At 37.0% G+C, this 19,206-nt stretch overlaps 2 protein-coding genes across 2 annotated transcripts; one reads left to right on the top strand and one right to left on the bottom strand.

Moving 5' to 3' along the window:
* Positions 1–249: 249 nt before the first annotated feature.
* Positions 250–5,776, bottom strand: LOC113277875 (cyclin-C1-1-like). The gene is made up of 9 exons (XM_026526845.1): positions 5,626–5,776; positions 5,428–5,534; positions 4,470–4,509; positions 4,065–4,109; positions 2,618–2,736; positions 2,391–2,505; positions 2,137–2,181; positions 1,363–1,510; positions 250–606 (listed from the first exon to the last, which is right to left on the bottom strand). Exons 1-9 carry the CDS (start codon positions 5,655–5,657, stop codon positions 505–507), a joined length of 753 nt encoding a protein of 250 aa, XP_026382630.1. The 5' UTR covers positions 5,658–5,776; the 3' UTR covers positions 250–504.
* A 566-nt stretch (positions 5,777–6,342) lies between these two features.
* Positions 6,343–8,484, top strand: LOC113279703 (protein ECERIFERUM 26-like). Its single transcript, XM_026528372.1, has 3 exons — positions 6,343–6,846; positions 7,641–8,305; positions 8,340–8,484. The coding sequence occupies exons 1-3, from the start codon at positions 6,388–6,390 to the stop codon at positions 8,482–8,484; spliced, it is 1,269 nt and encodes a 422-aa protein (XP_026384157.1). The 5' UTR covers positions 6,343–6,387.
* Positions 8,485–19,206: the final 10,722 nt, after the last annotated feature.

Below are 19,206 nucleotides of genomic sequence, written 5' to 3' on the forward strand. Positions count from 1 at the left end.
AACCTAATTACTTTTGTGTTGTCTTGCTCAATCCAAACATGTCTACGAATTATGATCACGGGACCATATCCTAGCTAGAAAACCAAAATTTTGAAAAGGGAAAACATGATTTAGTTGTCCACTTGAGAATATTATTTACTATTGATAGCACGATCTCTACAAAGTACAAGCTTATTAGCAAGTTAACAGGTGCATGTCTCCAGTAGGGTGTAAAGTCAAGTCTTGGTAGGTAATACCATGACCCATTCATAGTCAGAAAAACTTGGCATGCTTATATTAGCTGAAAATGAATGTAGATACACCAAGCAACCACCTAGACAGCCATTATACTAGAAATTGGGAGCTCAATTTTCACAACCCAAAGAATGAAGGGTCATTTAACATTTTGCCTCTCAATGCTCTCATGCATTGGTGGTAAAAGAAAAAGTACAAAAAGGGTACATTTTCCATTTTTCTCTTTACAAACAAACTCGTACAGGAGAATCAAGGCAGCTTCAGCAAATATTACGACTTTGATATTTTATTGAAAATCGCATTGGTCCTATCCTCCGGAAGAATCTTGTGGTTATCGTAGAAGTCCAGTATCTCCATTGAGATGTTCTTCACCTGTTAGTTCAAGAGTTGGTTGTCAGATTTATAACCATATTTGCACTGAACAAACTGAAATAAATTTTACTCCTAGTCTAGTCAATTTAACGTTTTTCTTCAATAGATCCTAACACCAAAATCATCTCGAAACTCAAACAAATTTAACCATTTTCTCATCCCTTGTTATTTATGTCAAATCAGCCTTTACCCAGTTCAGGAACCAATGATGTCTCTGTTCCTTTCTGGCGGAGTCATAATTATATAACAAAATACTTAACAGATTGGTTAAATTACACTAGTCCATCATTCCAAAAAATCCTGAAACAGACATCCTGTGCAACAGCTGTGGAGCTTAAGTGACGCTTATAAACAAAAGAGTGTAACATTACTGATGAACATAGAGAAGGATAGTGCAATATCTCTCTTGTATTCAGTCCAATTTATAAAAATGTGAAAATTGCATGGTTCACAAGTATAAAACAGTTGCAGTCTTGGTGTGGTTCATTACTTAGTACGTATATCATTTATTGCTTTAGAATGCTAAATCATCTTTTTTCTAGAACTATGAGACAATTTTTCAAAAACACTCTATCAAGAAAAAACAAGACGAACCTTGACATATCATCTTGTCACAGTTTACTAATAGTAAGATTCATACTGATTATACGAATGGCAAGACCTCAAAACCCTCAGTGGGTGTCGTAAACCAATTAGTTAACACAGATTGACAGATCCGTGTATAAGACTGAAGAAAGCTTATGAAGGAAAACTTACCACGTTCATATCAGCACGAAGCTCTTCGAACCATGCTGTGGTGTCTTTATCTTTGAGTACACTTGCGATATATATACATGCCAATGCGATCATATACGGAGGGTAGATGAGAACGAGATCCATCTTATATGTATCATTTACAAGACCCCTGAATAAAAATCCTTATTAGATCATGATTCAAAGTGCCATTCTATGAAGTGGATATTAAGTATGGAGAATAATCAAAAGTAGAAGTTGTCTAGAGGTGAGTAGAGAGTTTGACTTTGATGGCCGCATGGAAAGCTGGTCAAGAAAACCCCATGTTCAGCAAACATAACGAACATTTGAAATCAATCAGCATGCTCTGCCTATATATTAAAAATCCAGAAGAAAATTTGTTCTTTGAAATCATATGTTTATGTAGAATGCAGTATAAGGCTGCAAACATTTAGTTTTATCTCTAAAGTTATCTCCCCAACTCATTAGTAACTATGATACATTATTCAAGAAAGATGCCAAATAGGACTTCTATCAACTTATTAATTATAAATGTCTGATTATTGATCAGTGTTTCAACAATATTCACTTTTAGTGTTTGTCTACTTCTAGTTTAACGTTCATCAGGATGATGTTCATGATGCCTATAATTGACCACGTCAGGCCATTGAAGAGCATTGGTTAAACCATTGACGTTTAAAACACGAGTGTGCAAAGATGGACGGAGTATCTAGCTGTATTAGCTAACAACATGACGGTGCCATGACTTTGATATTTTATAGGGATAAAAATTCTTACCATGATAAATGAGTCATATCTGTCATCCCTGCATCCTGAAGTAACCTGTTCACCGTAAGGAATTAGTCCTTAATATTCAACAATCTTACGGTCAGTATGTTAGTAAGACATACACAGTGCCTTTTTCCTAATGCCATTCTTAGGCATTTAGGTCAAAATATAAGCCGTATAGGATAGTCAAAATCACAAAAGCAACAACTCCTAAAACATGATAAAGGGAAGAGAGTTAGGATTAAAGAGCAAAACAATCTTACTGGGACAACGGCCGGTAAGGGTGGTACACAACCAAATAATAATCAAGAGCTTCTAGAATCTTCATTTCCATTTCAAGAATATCTTTGATTTCAAATCGATACTTCTCATCCGAATCTGCAGTACAGAGTAAAAGTGAAACATCATTATACTACCACAGAAGAGAATAGAAAATCAGAACGTAAACATAAGAAGAGAAGAGACAAAAAAAAAAGTAGATGCACATTACATTGTTTTTTAATGTAAAACACAAGAAGTCTAGCTTGGACTGTGCTTTCTTCTGCTTTTGAGGCCAAATACAAGCACGATGGAGCAACAAGACGAGGATCATACTCCGTCATACTTTTTCTGAAATCACAAGTGATCAGGTTAATAAAAATACATTCTACCTAACCTACACCATTTTGTTAAAGTATAACAAGCAAAAACAAACTTATATGATCAAATGCCCATAGATGGTGGTCTTTTCATGACTAGAAGCCACGATAACTTGAGTGAACCTACATGGTGGGTTTAATTATAGTAATACTAGCATGCTCTGGATCAACCTATAAATTCTAATCTTGCATATTAACATTGTCTCAGCGACAACATATTAACATCGTCTCAGCGACAACTTATATGGAGATCTATACGTATTACATACTATAGTGTATTAGGTTGTCTTCAGACGTGGGCGTATCAGCGAAATTGAGGTGTAAATATTGACCCCAAACCTCCAAGTCAAGATAGTGGTTGTTCAGAGGTTTTGTGTGGTGGAAGGAAAGAGGGAGGTCCAATGGGTAGAATACATATGATTTCTACGTTCTACCTCTTCAATAATCAGTGTCAAAAACTCTGATGTTATCCTCCCAGTTAACATGATTGAGCAAAGGCACCAAGGTCTTCAAGTTTTAATGTTGTGTCTCCCGAGGCACATATAAAGGTGTGATGAAGGATCAGTTATGAGTTGGACCGATCCAACGGGGTTGAGGTGTGATGACTGATTCTGAAGCTTGGCCTAAGTCAATACCTTGAGATTCTTGACCATTCAGAGATCATTCTGCCTTTCAACGAAAAAAGGATAAAATACGTAAAGCTATCCAAACTTCTCAAACTCACAACAAACTTGGCTGGACTAACTGAATTGGTCTGAAGATGGTATATGGCACATCAGAGCATCTTACACTGGCAAATTAGCACATATAATAGGCTTAAGATCTTGCCTAAACTACCTGTTGGGAAGTATGCATACATCTACAGGATTCGACTTGCTTTAAGTATTGTACACCTCGGACAGTGTTCACATTTCGTGGGGTGCACACGTGTTGCTAAGGTGATCCCTTCGCAAACAATATCTAGTTACACACCTTGTAGAACATTTTACCATTGCACATTCATGCTAACTAATTGGGAGAAGCAGAATTCCCAACCTACAAATTCAGTAAATCATATATTTGAGACTTTCTAACAGATGCAAAGCTAGATGTTATGTCTGACTTATAGTGCATTTGTTACATCTTCCTGTAAAAGAGAACTCTATCAAGAGAAGGAAAAAGAGGTGTGCAACCCAAGCTGGCCCTTAATTCACACAGGAAATTTAACATATTAATTGCCAAACATGGATACATGGAACCGAGGAAGGACCAGCTTAGCCTTTTCCATAAGTATCCGAGGAATGTAAATTTGTAACACACCTTGTATAAACACGCCTCATGTAAGCAACTGCAGTAGCTACCACCCTGAAAAATCGAGACATGCGTTACAGATAATATGAATTCAATTTGGCATTGACCAACTTATGTCCAAGACGGAAATAAACAAAATGAGTAAATAACAGGCACATAAGTTCAAATTCAAAAAACTCATTTTTTTTTGAAACTCCATTAGTTTCTTAGAATTATTTCTAAAATATCTCTTAAAAGCCTTATTAGACATAAATTTCTCAGTGACAAGAATCATTTATGTAAAATGCTCTTTATAAGCAAAGATATCCAAGAAAGAAGAACAAAGAAGGAAACAATTTTCAACAGCAGAGTTTCTGCAGGACCAATAGTTTCAGAAGCAAGTTACAGTTATGTAACACAAGAAAAAGGTCATACCTTTGCCTTACTTTAACAAGTTGAGCCAGCTTCCAGATATCTGGAAGCAGAAAAGGAAGTTAGCAAACACGCAAAAAACAAAAAAATAAAGCTCGAATTGAAAGTAATGATAACAAAAAAAACAAACACTAGTAACGCATATAGTCATGAATAGATAACAATAGGTAGTATATGTTACCCCAACTACAATCTTCTGCAATTAAGAAGCAGTAATCTGACAGAACGGTATAGCACAAATTACTAAAATGTCGTCCGCAAAACCTAATAGGAAAGAATGGAGAATCTAGAGGGGATCTAAAAGACTAATTAACATGAATATCAGCAAGCCAGACTTTCCTATAAAAATTGATACAACACTCTGGGATTCAGTGCGCATGCGCTGCGCTATTCACTGTAGAAGTTTTACATAATGAAATAAACTAGGGCAACAAGATGAAGCCTTGTATAAAAACCTTATTCGAAACCCTGCAATTTTGATTTTATTACAAAATCCCAAGATTATAGAACTTCATAACACCCTAAAGCAATTAGCAAAAAGATGTAGTTCAGCCCCTCAAATTACTAAAATGTCGTTCGCAAAACCTAATAGGAAAGAATGGAGAATCCAAGGGAAATCTAGACTAACAAGAATGTCAGCAAGCCAGACATTCCTATAAAAATTGATACACCACTTGGGAATTCAGTGTGCCTGAGGTGCCCTATTCACCATAGATGCATCAGTTTTAAATGAAATCCACAATTTTACAGTAATGACATAAACTAGGGCAAATAAAAATGAACCCTTTTATAAAAACCTTATATGAAACCCTAAAAACCAAATTCTGATTTTATTTAAAAACCCCCAAACCCCCAGATTACAGAATTTCATGAACACCCTAAAACCATTAACAAAAAGATGCCTTTTATAATTCGAACTGGATTAAAGTAGGAAATTGGAGTTTTGAGGAGAACTACTTACAATTAGCCATATGCATCTTAATGTACTTAAATTCCTCAACAGTAAGACCCCTTTCCTTATCAGGCGAGTGAACCACATCAACTTCTTCCTGTTCTAGTAGTTGTTTCCTACAAATCATCAAAGAATCATTCAGAAAAAAATTAACGTTGAAAAAATCAAAAATTAACGGGTTTTAAGTGATAAAAATGAAAACTTTACCAGTGAGAGGAAGTCCAGAAATTGGCAGCCATGAGATGAAGTATAAGTTAATAGAAAAAGAGCTGATTTGGGGTTCAAGATCTTCTCAAGGAACTTGAAACTGAAACAAGTAAACCACCAAACTGATAGATGATATTACAAGGGGGAGGAAGTATATGAGTGAAACTCATACACAGAGAGAGAGAGAGATCGTGATATTTACTGCATACCCAAGTGATAAGGGCCTCACTTTTGACTTTGACTGAGAATGACCATCAAGTCGCGATCACCGGCTATATTTATCCGCAGTTAGAATTTCTCTAGCTATGCCGATCATTATCTATCACGTCCACATAAACCTAGAGGAACCTTTAAGTCCCATAATGGTGGTGGTGGTCAGTATGCCCAGCATTAAGAGATGGTGGTGGTCAGTTGGGGTGATGTACCCATTAATTTATTGCGCAACTAGTCTGTTTAATTAACTAGCAGCCCCATCACCTTTAACATGCGCAATAAAGACCACGGATAGATAGCAAGAGGGTTTGACCTTTCGTGTAGTAGTACTGTTGCATGCAGCTTGCAAGGTTATTTTTGCTGTTGAAGCTAAACTACGTGCATTTGAAGCTAGCTAAATTATGCATCCCCATTAAATGAATATATGAGAACATATACCTAACTAGCTCCTTCGTTCAGTCCTATAAAAGTTGAAGAAAGGCTATCCAAAATATGCATCGAACTGATTTCTATCTCTCTCAACTCTCTCGATCTCTGTAGATTGTAAGGATGAGTACTTCTATCCATGAAAACCCGGTTTACGACTTGAAAATATCCTCGGTTATACCGGGTAAGTTCACCGAGTCTGGAGTAACTTATGAACCAACTAACATGGATTTGGCTATGAAACTACATTATCTTCTAGGATTATATTTCTTTCCAAAGGAAGCAGTTGATGGTTTTACTATCTCCAAGATCAAAGAATCGATAAATACACTGTTTAGCAGCTTTAGTATGTATTGTGGAAGGTTTCGAAGATCTGATGAATCCAGTCGACGACCGTACATCAAATGTAACGATGCCGGTGTGAGAATGATTGAAGCTAAGTGTAAGTACACGATGGAGGAGTTTCTAGAGATGAAGGATTGTTCTCTTCATAAACTTCTTGTATATAACCAGGTTCTTGGAACTCCAGACCTAGCTATTTCTCCTCCAGTTCTTATTCAGGTATTACTAATCTTTTCACTTGCCTTTTTTTTGGATTTATAGACATGGTGAAACCATGCATATTATATAATAGTGTACGTATATACTCGAAGCTTAAATCATTTTCTTTAAACTTGACTTGAGGAAGTACTTTTCCTAAGACTTAGATCCAAATTTGTACATGACAAGTCAATTTGAGGTTAGCTTGGATTAATTTTCTGACATACTCAAAAATAAGATATTAAGAATGATATTGATTTAAGAGACCCAAGTCACTAGACTTTGCATAAACTATTACTAGTCATGTGTGAGCCATTTAAGATTTAACATATACTTAAACTAACTTAGCTCTACCAAAACTCGAAAGAACTAGAGACACGGCTCTAAGGCAGTGCAGCACACTTCAAGCTGCACGTACCTGTCAGCACTGTTGATCTCATCCAGAATTAACAATTACTCCAAGGAGATCTAACTTTAAGTTGGATCGAATGGCGTTTATTTTATTTTTCAAACCAAATTTCCTTTTCTAAATCCTGTCGCTAAGGTTAACTTGGATCAAATGGCGTTTGGAAATGAGAAATGTTTTTCTCTCCTGGTACCAATTATTGCATACGAGGAACATGTCACCAAAATCTTCTTAGCTTCAAACTCATCGTCATTTAGATTTTTTAGCAAAAAAGGTGCCACCATGTCATGATAATATCATTCTAACCATATATTCGGATCCTTCCCCTTTACCTTTTTGTACTTCTTTACTTGACAATATGCAAAAAAATCCATTGCTGATATGTGTCACTCTGTAACTCTGCTAACTTGTGATTCGCCTTTTCGATCAGTTTACTTGGTTCAAATGTGGAGGAATGTCGACAGGGCTAAGCTGCGCACACGTCCTTGGCGATGCATTCTTAGCATCACATATCATCAAATCTTGGGGACAACTAGTATCCACCGGTCATCTGCCACATGATCTGCAAAAACTTGAACCTATAACAGTTATACAAGAAAACCGATCTTTCGTCGATCTCCAGCCATTCTTCAAACGAGTTGATCCGGTGGGTGACTATTGGAAGTTTGTGAATAACTGTAATATGATTACATCCTGTTTCCAAATTAACCCCGCAAAACTTAACAACATATTGTTGAGGATCAATGGTCAGTGTGGAACTCGTCATATTCCAACTTTCGAATGCCTTTGTGCCATCTTTTGGCACAGTTTAGCCAAAATCAGAACACAAGCGGAACCACGAGTTGTGACTGTTTGTCAAAACAATTCCAATCGGATAAATGATGTGCATTATGGAAACAACCAGATATTCGGAATTGTGAAGGCTGAATGTCATGTCAAGGATGCGAATCCGGCCGACTTGGCGACATTGATGTTGGATCAAACAACACATGAGCAACGCCAAATGGATCAAGTGATGGAGAAAGATGGAGGTTTGTCAGATTTTGTTGTGTATGGAGCAAATCTGATTTGGAAGAGTCCAAAATCTATGAAATGGAACTAAAGGACATAATCCGGCTTTCGCGAACTACATGGTCGAGGGAGTAGCAGATTCAGGGTTGGTATTAGTACTTCCAGGGCCAAGTAATAAAGGAAGGACTGTAACAATAATTCTGCCAGAAAATGAAATTTTACAGCTGAAGGCAGAGTTAGAAAAGGAATGGTGTATTGTTTGAGCATTCAGCACATGCAAGTAAGAACTAGGCAAATATTTGGACATGGTCTCTATCTAGCTACTTTGTTATCGAGTTTAAATACAAGATTATACTAGGAAATAAGAATAAGTATAGTCAACATCTTTTATCTTGTAGTGAAGGTTCTGTGTATGGAACAAATAATAAGGACAAGATCTCTTTAGAGAATTCCAACGGGGAGGGTGAATCTTATTTTTTTAAGTGACACATAAGATTTTAGACCCCCATTTGACATAAATCCATCTTCAACAGTAGAGTTCTACAAATTAGGAGGGACCAATTACTAAATATGAAGGTGTTCAAGAAAGTGTTATCTACATCTCCGGCTCCACCTCCACGTCATATTTTTCACTATATTTTTTAAAAAATTATTTACTGTTGGAGATGGTTTTTTAGATGTGAGGTACTATATTTACTCTATGTGTAAATTCCATGAATAAAAGGACTAAATTAAAAAGCCACATAGAATTTTTTACACTTTCCGTTGGAGATGCTCTTAGGTGGAGATTCTTGATGCGATTACTAGTAGAAAACCAATGACTTATGCAGTTTGTTTGTCTTCTTTTTAGTTTTATGGAGCAATCCTGCTTTTGCTTTCTTTTTGGCTTTGTGACTGTTATTGGCCTTGGTGATTGCTCTTTTCTGCACTTGTTTGGTGCTTTCTTATTGTATCTCCTTTTCTGTATTTATTTAAATAAAGAGGGAGACCCCTTCTCACTTTTATTCTCACACTATGTTATTTTTTTGGGTGCCTTTTATGAATAAGAACCAAATGATATTGGACTCGAAGCTAATATTTTGAGAATATGTGTTCCCCTTACGAAGCTCTACATACCTACAAAAAATGAATGCTTTTTGAAAAGCAATTGATATTCACCATTAGATGAACTCCTGATTTAAGATTCAAGCTAAGTCTGCTTAGAAACTAAGCAAACAATCTCCACCGTTAGATGGTATTAGCGTGATACCCACAAATGAATATACCTATATTTAGATATGGGTAAACCGTACCTAAACGTGTATAACCGTTGGCTCAATAATAGTTAACCGAAGTTAGCCATATTAACACTTATAAACACTTCCATATCAAATATGATGATCAATCAATCATCATAGATAATCAAATGAATCTAAACGTGTTTCAAGAGAGTTGTTCAAATGTTCGTCATCTCATAGAAATATATATATATATATATATATGAACCATTTGAAACAAAATCGGTTTGGTATGTAATTGTAAAAAGTACTTATACAAAAACCAATTCATGAACATAATCCCACGGTTTGTAAAACTAGTTCACATACCTTATATCATTAAAGTTCCAGGGACTTTAGTTCGCAAACGAACTTGAGTTCATGATAGTGAAAATCACACTTAAGGATTTTAGAACCTGACCACTGTGTTCACAAAATGAATACGCGAACAACAGTTCCGGACTTTGGCTTTGTTCAGCCGTTCACAAACGGGGTACGCGAACAGAAGCCCCAGACTTCGCCTTGTCTAGCCGTTCACAAACAAGGTACGCGAACAATAGTTCTGGACCTTTTCACAGGTAAACCAGTCCGCAAACAAAGTTCGCAAACAATAATTCAGGACTTGAACTAGACTTGCACAATCAGCATACAATGTATACATCCTGCATTATATACAGACATATTAGTCGTTCTAAAACTCTCATTTAATCACTGAAACATCCTTGGAAGACATCAATGGTAATCTTACACATACCACTAGCTTCAAGTAATTTTCAAGTGATTAATCGATCAATACTGAAACTTCCAAAGTTGACATCAAATGATTGTCTCATACAAATCATGTAAGATGTTCAAGGTAATTTTCACATGATCATCCTTGACTTAATATTTAGTTTCCAACAAATAAATTGTTTCCAACTAAACTCGTCAAGAATACGATGAACTTAGCTAAAGCTAAAAGCTTCCAACACGTATTTCAAGAAATATATATACGAGATAAACTCGGGTCGAAATTTTAATTGTGTATAATGTAAAAGTCTATATAGATATACGACTTAGTCTCATTAGAAGAAATAATAGAATAGACTCCTGAGTGATAGATAAGTTTTAGTCTCCACGTACCTTTTGTTGATGAAGTTCCTCCAAGCTCTTCAGTAGATCTTCTTCTTCAATTGGTGAACGCCGTGAAGTCTAAGGATCAACTACACACTTTTATCCTAATCCGAGACATAGCTATAAGTATACTAGAAATCAAGTATATAGTTTTGATCAACTAAACTTGACAAACAAGCTTGAGATATCAACGATTGTGAGTTCGACCGAACAGTGCTCTAACAATAAGTGCAAAAATGAGCACTAAAAATATAGAGAATCGAGATCAAAATAGACACATAAATGCGTCTATGACCCAACCACCCGTAACTCACTTTCAAAACCCTAACTTTTAGCCTATCACCGATTTTGGGTAACCACAAGAGGAAAAATATAAACCTGGAGAAAAAATCGGCAACTCGACAACAATATATAGGAAGACCAGGATCGGGCAGCCTGACTTCTTGAAGAACACACCCTAAGAAAAACCTTCAATTGAAGGAGCAACAAAGGAACCACCAACAGTGGAGATACCGGACACGTCATGACGACCCATATGAGGGTCCAAAGCATCCAACGAGGTTGCTGAATCAGGATATGAATGTCAAGATCAAGGTAGATTTTTCTAGAGTCATCGATCCCATGGTGACCTACGACACAGGAGAATATCAAACAAAAAGGAAGCCCGAGTCGAGACGTCCGATTCATCCCATGAGTCTTCCGACAAGAACTCGCTGCACAGGAAGGTATCAAACTATCAATAAGAAAAGATTCGAGGATTGACACATCCGAGACATCTTCATATGAGGAACCAGGACAAAAGATTCCTTTTACAATTCAAACTTGATTGAAGTAGGGAGATTGGGATTTTAAGGGGGACTAATTATAATTATCCATATGCATCTTAATGTACTTAAATTCCTCAACAATGAGTCTTTTTTCCTTATCAAGACAACGAACCATATCTACATATTCTTGACCTATAGCTAGTAGTTGTTTTCTACAAATTAATCATCAAAGAATCGTTCAGAATTCTTGACTCTACAAAATTTTAAAAATAATTGAGTTTTAATTGATAAAATTGAAAGCCTCACCAGTGATACGAAGTCTAGAAATTGGCAGCCATGAGAGGAAGTATAAGTTAATACAAAAGAGTTAATTTATGGTTGAAGATCTTCTCAAAGGAAATTGAAACTGAACAAGTAGACTACCAAACTATAATTACTAGGGGAGTACATGGGTCAGAGAGATGGAGATTGTAATATATATATACTTCATACCCAAGTGATTGGGATCTGGTTTGTGATTTTGAATCATCGGGAAAACCCTAAATTTTATGTGTTGGAAATGGTTTAAATTTTTAAGGTCGATTCTTATGCCTGGGATCCACAACCACTGTCATCCCACCTATCAAGAGGGACATGCTCATGTGGATGTGAATCCTGTGAAGAATGGAGTGAATACACAAGAAATCATATCTTGCAATTGCATATAAAGAAGTTTAATTATGTTAAATACCAAAATGGGCCATGATCATCAAATAAATACCCTTTTCGTCTCACGAGAGATGAACTATGTCACATTTGCACAATATTTAAGACAATGAAGAAAGAGAGATATTTTTAAGTATGTTTTTCCAATAATATCGTTGTAAATAACAAATATTAAAATATAGAAATGGTGTATATCTTAAACTACGTCATGGATATTTGTAAATTTTATATTGTTGGATCAGAGTACATTATATTAAATAAATTACATTAGACTCAATTAACTACCAAATCATAAAATCGAGGTAATCAACATCCTCATTCATGGAGCGGCTGGTGGAGCAGCTTGTGGAGCGGCTGGAAGCAGAAAGGGTTGAACCTGTGAATATCTCTAATGATGCTGAAACAAGCTAATAAAAGAAAAGGTTTGTCGTTAGTATGTTGCCATACCGTTAGGGTTCTTTGGATCACTCCAGCTTCAGTTTTCATTGTTAAATCTATTTTGCTTAGTTCACATTAGCAGACCAATAAATTGGTTGACATCATGAATAATTGCTTGAAAACGACTCGACAATCCATGAGCAAACATTGCAAAAATATTTTGCCAAAACGTCGTTTGCGAAAAAAATCCCATTACTATGGATATTATCTCTTTTTGAAAAACATAAGTTGTGCAAAGAGATAAATCCTCTTCTTGAGTATACTTGGGACCATGAATTCTAGGAACCACTATTTGGGGAGTTTTTTCCCAACAGATTTTGAGATTAGGATTTTCAAATTGAAAGATTAAGATTGAAGTGAAAATGATAAGAAGTTGTTGAGTATAGAAGGTGGAGAAGGTATGATTTTGGAGTTGAAATATATTGGTTGGATTTATATAGAATGGAATGAGAGTCGTTGGATGAAAATAGCCGTTGGCGGCTCAATCAAGGTCGGTCTTCTCACACTGAGATGAGACTCGTCTCCATGTGAACAGAGCCTCGATCCAACTGAGGCCGACCGGCCTTAAGTGATACGCTCGACTCAACCTGAAACGTGATGGACAAATTAACCCTTTTATTTAAGGGTTTGTCCATCCATTTTGAGTGTTTTCCATTCCTACCGTAGACATAGGATGGAAAAATCTGTTAGTTTGCAAGTCCCACTAGACTTGCTCTTATAAGGCAAAAATGGCTTGGAAGCTAACTAGCTAATTTCATATACCTTGAACCGTTTTTTGGGCACTACTCCATTTTGGTGGGGGGGCTACTATTTCTTTTTTGGGTGGATATTTGAAGTAAATTTGAGTCACCCCTTATCTTAGTTTTTTGTTAATACCAAAAAAACCTTTGGTAATTAAATAGTTAATATATGATTAATTAGTGTTGGTGTAATGATTAATTAGCGATTAGTGAGTTATTAATAGGATAGTTTTATTAGAATCAGAATTATTGAGAGAGGAGGAGGAGGATAAGAAGAAGAAGAAGAAGAAGAGGGAAGAACCCAAAAAATCTTATTTTCGAGTTTGGTAAATATGATATGAGTGGTTCTTGTGATAATACCTCCTCCTCAGAATCGGAACCTCCTTCATCTCCTAGTGTATTTGTCAATATTTATAACGATCACAATATGAGTTATTTGTTAGATGGTGAATGCTTTTTACCCCAAACTCAAGCTAACGACCCAAATGATGGATTTTATCAGCCACAACCAGAAGATGAATTTATGGCTACTCAAGTATGGCTCAAATTTAGTTAATGTAGCTTGAATTGTGCAAAAAAATTGGCCAAACTGAAAATTTCAGGAACAAATTTCGGCTAGGTCATAGTAGTTCGGTTACCTATTCTGCAGAAAAAGTAACCGAACTTTTCTGTATGTGTAGTTAGGTTACTTACTTCAGCAGACGCAGGTAATTAACCGAACTCTATTCTAATGGAGGTTTTTAAGAGTTCGGCCATCTTTTTCCAGAAAACGTAGCCGAACTATTTTTATACAGTATACAGTTAATAGTTTAGTTTAGTCGAGTTTACTACTTAAAGTTCGGCAAGATCGCAAATTACTTTTATGGAATAGATAACCGAACTTTAGAGTTCGATTTAGTCGAGTGTACTAATTTTGTTGCCGAACTTTTAAGGAGAAAATCCAAAGAACAAGTTCGGAAATATCGCAAACTTTTTCTAGAGATTATTTAACCGAACTCTCTGTTCGGAAAGGTCGATAAAATTGTTTACATCGTCGAACATGTAAGTGTTTTTTGTTTGCCGTTGGTATTGACGTTGTGCTATTTCTCGTAGGTTGCATGTGATCCAATACCAATGGAAAATCAACCTTCCCCAATTGATATTTTGTATGATGGTACATCCCATCACTACATGAATGACTTGGTATTCAAAGATCCGGTAGAGGCAAAGAGTTGGACTAGACAACATGCACAAAAAGACATGTGTGTATTAGTTTTGAATGGGATAGAAAGACACACTCGCTTTGAAATGGTTTGTTAGAGAAGCGGTGATCTCGAGAAAATCCACAAGAGGAAGGGTCATGTTAATGTAGGAAAGACAAAAAGGAAGAAAAAAACTTTCTCAAAGAAGATTAAATGCCCATTCAAGCTAGCATTTCATTACAACAAAAATTTGGATGGATGGGTTCTCTACAGGGTTATGGAAGGTCGTCATAACCACCCTCGTCCGGAGCATCTTGAAGGACATTTCGTGGCGGCAAAGCTAACTCCTCAAGAGATGAACAAGGTAGCTAAAATGAGGAAAATGAGTATTTCACCGCTTCAAATGCTCCAATTACCAAAGGAGGATAACAAGGATAACCACTCATCTTTGTCCACCATTTACAATGCAATTGAGACAATTAGAAAGAAAGAATGGAGAGATAGACAAGTGATGCAACAATTTAATTTTTTTTGGCTAAAGATAAAGACTACGCGGTTCAAAAGTATGTGGATTCGGACGGAGATATAACACAACTCTTCATTGAGCATCCGATGAGTGTTCAATTGGCACAATGCTTTCATGAAGTTCTAATAATGGATTGCACTTATAAGACGAACAAGTACGAGATGCCATTGTTGAATATTATTGGGAGTACTTCGACAAAGTCACCGTTTACCGTGGCGTTTTGTTTCTTAAGGGATGAGCAAGAACCTGGTTACATTTGGGAACTACAACAAGTTAAGGCAATCTTCCGAGGTGATGATATTCCTAGGGTTATAGTGATCGACAATGAAGTCGCATTGATGAATGAAATAGAGGAAGTGTTCCCACTGGCACATAATATGCTTTGTACGTTCCATATATGGTGTAATTTTATGAATAGGTGCAAGACAATAATTTGTCCACCCAATAAAAAAGGATATGATGAGATTAAGAAGCTACCGGAAGATGAACGAGCGGATGCAAAAGAGGAAGTTCAAAAACAATACGAACTAAATTACGCTAAATGGGTTGCTTTCAATGGTGAATGAGAGTCATTATGTTGGTTTCTTACCGAGGAAGAGTATCATCTAAATCTTGCGGAGTTTATAGGCCATTGGGATACTCCCGATTACCCCGTTGTTGTATCGTATGTTCTTCGCCAATGGTTGGAACCACACAAAGAGAGGTTTGTTTCTGCCTATACCAACCAACATAAACACTTGGGAAATCAAGTGACAAGTTTGGTAGAGTCGGCTCACCACCGGTTGAAAAAGAATCTATTTGGATGTGTTGATAATTTCGTAACCGTGTGGAATGCTATGGAAAATTACTTCAAGCGCGACTTTGATAGAATTAAAGAAAAGTTCCAAAAAAGCCGTATATTCAAAATAACTGGAAAATATGATAATCACCAATTTTTTAAGGGAATCCATTACAACGTATCTCGGCAATGTATGAAGTTGTTGATTATAGAAGTCGAGTTGAATGATAAGTGGGAAACCAAGCGAGAAGAGGTGTGTGTTTGTAACATGAAGAAGTCTATGGGACTTCCTTGTCGCCATATGATAATCAACTACGAGCATGGCGTAATCCCTTTAAGCGACATTGAACCATTTTGGAAGCATCTAACTTTCATCCCTCCTCCTAAGGGAGAACAAGACGGAGAAGAGTTTGGTGATAACGAAATGGGGAGAACCGTACTAGAGATGTATCGAGGCATGAACAAACTCCAAAAGCAAATCTTTTGGAATGACATGGGAAAAATCATATATCCACAAACTTTGGAGAATGTTCATGAACCGGCAAAAGGCAAACGCAAAGGTAGGCCAAGCAAAAAAGAAATTAAAAAACAACTAAGAGAATATGCAAAGGTGTTAGGTAAGAATAAAAGTGAGCAAACCCCAACTGGTGATGCTTCATGGTGCGATGTTGTTGTACCAGGTGTATGCCCTTCCTGTCAGATACTTAAAAAATTTCTTCAGACGGACGACATGGTTGTGCTCATGTTCTCCCAATGATTCCAGAAACCGAGAAACAAGCTCTCGAACATTGTCTGTTCCATCATAAAGAGTGAATGTTGGAGAGGTATAACCCTTCGGAAGAGGAATCCTTTGTGTAGCAGCAGGGTATGGAGGTTGGTGACGATGAACAGAGGATGTCTTATCTTTTTCATGATTCTCCAAGAGGCGCTCCAAATCTTCACGAGTGATGAAACTGGATGGCTCATTTGATGTGTCTGCAGCGCGGACTTCATCATCCTATAGGACATGTATTAGGGAGATTTTAGGATCACCAGCTGAGGATACTTCCTTGGCTTTCCCTTTCTCTGACTGACGTTGGGGCTAAGCTTGTTCAGGCAGCAACTTATCTGTGAGGTTCTTGAGATGAGCACATAGCTCCTTCTATGTTATAGCCATGTCAGTCTCATTTTTGGCGAGAACTTCCTGGACCTTCATGAGATCGGCTATGGTAGGTGGATTTTCTATGATTTCTTCGGGAGCTCGGCCGAAGAGAGGATTGTCACCTGTACCATTATTGGTCTCAGCATAAGCACCGGTATTGTTGACTTGAGGGGTAGCATCAGCGCCACCGTCGGAAGCGTGAGAAGTGACTGAAGTACCATCATTGTTGCTAGTGGTAGCGTTGTTTGGATTAGGGTTGGGATTTTCAACTGAGCCCTACCTAAGATCAACCATTTTGACAAATTGAGATTGCAACCGAGAGAATGATCTCCCACCGTGGTCATCAATATGTTGGTGGGAAAAAAATGATTTGCTGGGTTTTTAGGAAAAATGAAGGGACGACCGTACGGACGAAGACCCTTCGACCGAGCAAATTGCTTTAACCTTTTGCAAATAGATGCACTGCACGGGAGTGCTTTGAGTTGGAGAGATCAATATGTAAGACTTCGGCCTAAACCAAGACAATGGCCGTTCCAGAGTCAATTCAGTCACAAGAGAGGATGGGTTGGTATGTAGGAGGAAAGCTAAGAAGTGTGTGAGATCAATGTTGATCAAGGATTATGGATGTGTTATGAATTCCGATGTGAAATATTGAGTTCGAAATAAGATAAGTTCTGATTGATTGAATGTTTGCTCCGTTGAGAGTGATTGCTCAAATAGTGAGAATTCTTGTGCGATGAAAATTCTTTGTTCAGATGAGCCTTCTTGTTCTTTCAATCATGGATTCAGAAACTTATATTGCAAGAATAGTAGACACATTGATCCCAGTAAGTGTGACGGTTGGTGGAGTGAAAGAGTGGGAAATCGTGTTAAAACCAGTTACTCACTGTGCAGATACTTGGTTGATTGTACACCCACTACTTTGCTAACTCCTCTAACCGCTTGCACGACTTAATCACATTCTCATCGTGGGTAAATACACGTGTCGTAGGCCACCAAACCAAAATCCTAGTTAATATCCCCCCATGTGACATGATTGATGTCTCATGATTGTGGAGTCTGCAAAGAAGACGTGTATTTAATTAGTCAGTTGTTGACTTGATCAGACGATGAGTATTGATATTGTTGAGTTGAGCATGATTGACGAATGATCTATGATTCATGGATTGAGCATGTCTGTGATACAGATGTGTAGTTCCCGAATGAATGTTGATTGTTGAATCAACATGATGAATATTGATAATCTGAGCAAAATATTGCTCATCTGAGCGGACATTGCTCGTATGATGAATTGCTGAATATTAATAGTTGAATCGATATTATTAGTTTGAGCAAATATTGCTCTCCTGAGCAAATATTGCTCGTTTGAGGAATTATTAAATATTAATTGTTGAATCAACATTGATAAACTGAGCAAATATTGCTCGTCTGATGATTATTGGTAACACGACCAATGATTCAAAATATTGGTAGCTGGATCGAATTTTATATCATAAAATGTTGACTACTTGATCAACATAAAATAGTGGTGTTTGAACCTATTCAAAATTATGCTTTGCACAACATTCAATTCTAAACCCTAATTTTGATCGATTGCTGATCGATTCATGATTTACTGAAAATCAATAAGTGCAAGGACTGGATACATGGGATGATGAGCCGACCATGTATCACACAGATGCTCGAATGAGCAAGCACCAAAGTCCTTTGCGGACCAGTTGGGGAAAGAATGATTATATGCTGGTGTAATCATTTATTAAAATAGTGCTCGTCTGAGCGTTAGGTAATAAAACCTAATTATGAAAAATGAAAGACCGGACAAGAGGGCATGAAACCGACCATTGGTGGTCATGGGAAGAATTTAAATGTCATTGATTCATTTAAAATCTGAACCCCTTGATTCATACATGAACCTGGTGCTTGCAGTACCATCTTTTTTTTTTCTGTCCGTCGTAGAAACATCACTTCTGAAACCCTGGTCAGGGGACCATAATTGAGGTTGTTATGAAGAGGGTATGCTGTAGTGACCATGGTTGTACGTTCCAGTTGTATTATTCCTTTAATGATGAATGATTAGCACAGAGGATCCCGGTGCCAGTCATGGGTCTTGGACTGTGAAACTGATCGTCATGATCAGTTGACCGTCAGTCCCCAATATTTTTAAATATCTTTTTTTGTTTTCCCTTCTTCTGTCAAGACCAAGATAGAGGACCCATGTAAAAAAACTTGGTGTAAAGACCTAGCTGGTCGAAGTCGGAGGTACCTTGATGAAGGACTTAGTGGAAAGATCTGGTCAACATCAATCGACTGTGGAGGTTATGAATCCCGTCTAAGAATTGC

Source organism: Papaver somniferum, chromosome 5, assembly GCF_003573695.1.
Source record: "Papaver somniferum cultivar HN1 chromosome 5, ASM357369v1, whole genome shotgun sequence".
NCBI classification, from domain to species: domain Eukaryota; kingdom Viridiplantae; phylum Streptophyta; class Magnoliopsida; order Ranunculales; family Papaveraceae; genus Papaver; species Papaver somniferum.

Excerpts from the sequence above, each read along its gene's own strand:
- LOC113277875 (XM_026526845.1), bottom strand. The coding sequence starts at position 5,657 with ATGGCTGCCAATTTCTGGACTTCCTCTCACTG. Across the intron at positions 2,737-4,064 it reads ATGAGGCGTGTTTATACAAG|AAAAAGTATGACGGAGTATG; the intron begins GTGTGTTACAAA and ends TTGTGATTTCAG. Across the intron at positions 2,506-2,617 it reads GTTTTACATTAAAAAACAAT|ATTCGGATGAGAAGTATCGA; the intron begins GTAATGTGCATC and ends TCTGTACTGCAG.
- LOC113279703 (XM_026528372.1), top strand. The coding sequence starts at position 6,388 with ATGAGTACTTCTATCCATGAAAACCCGGTTTACGACTTGAAAATATCC. Across the intron at positions 6,847-7,640 it reads TATTACTAATCTTTTCACTT|TTTACTTGGTTCAAATGTGG; the intron begins GCCTTTTTTTTG and ends CTTTTCGATCAG. Across the intron at positions 8,306-8,339 it reads AGTCCAAAATCTATGAAATG|CATGGTCGAGGGAGTAGCAG; the intron begins GAACTAAAGGAC and ends TTTCGCGAACTA.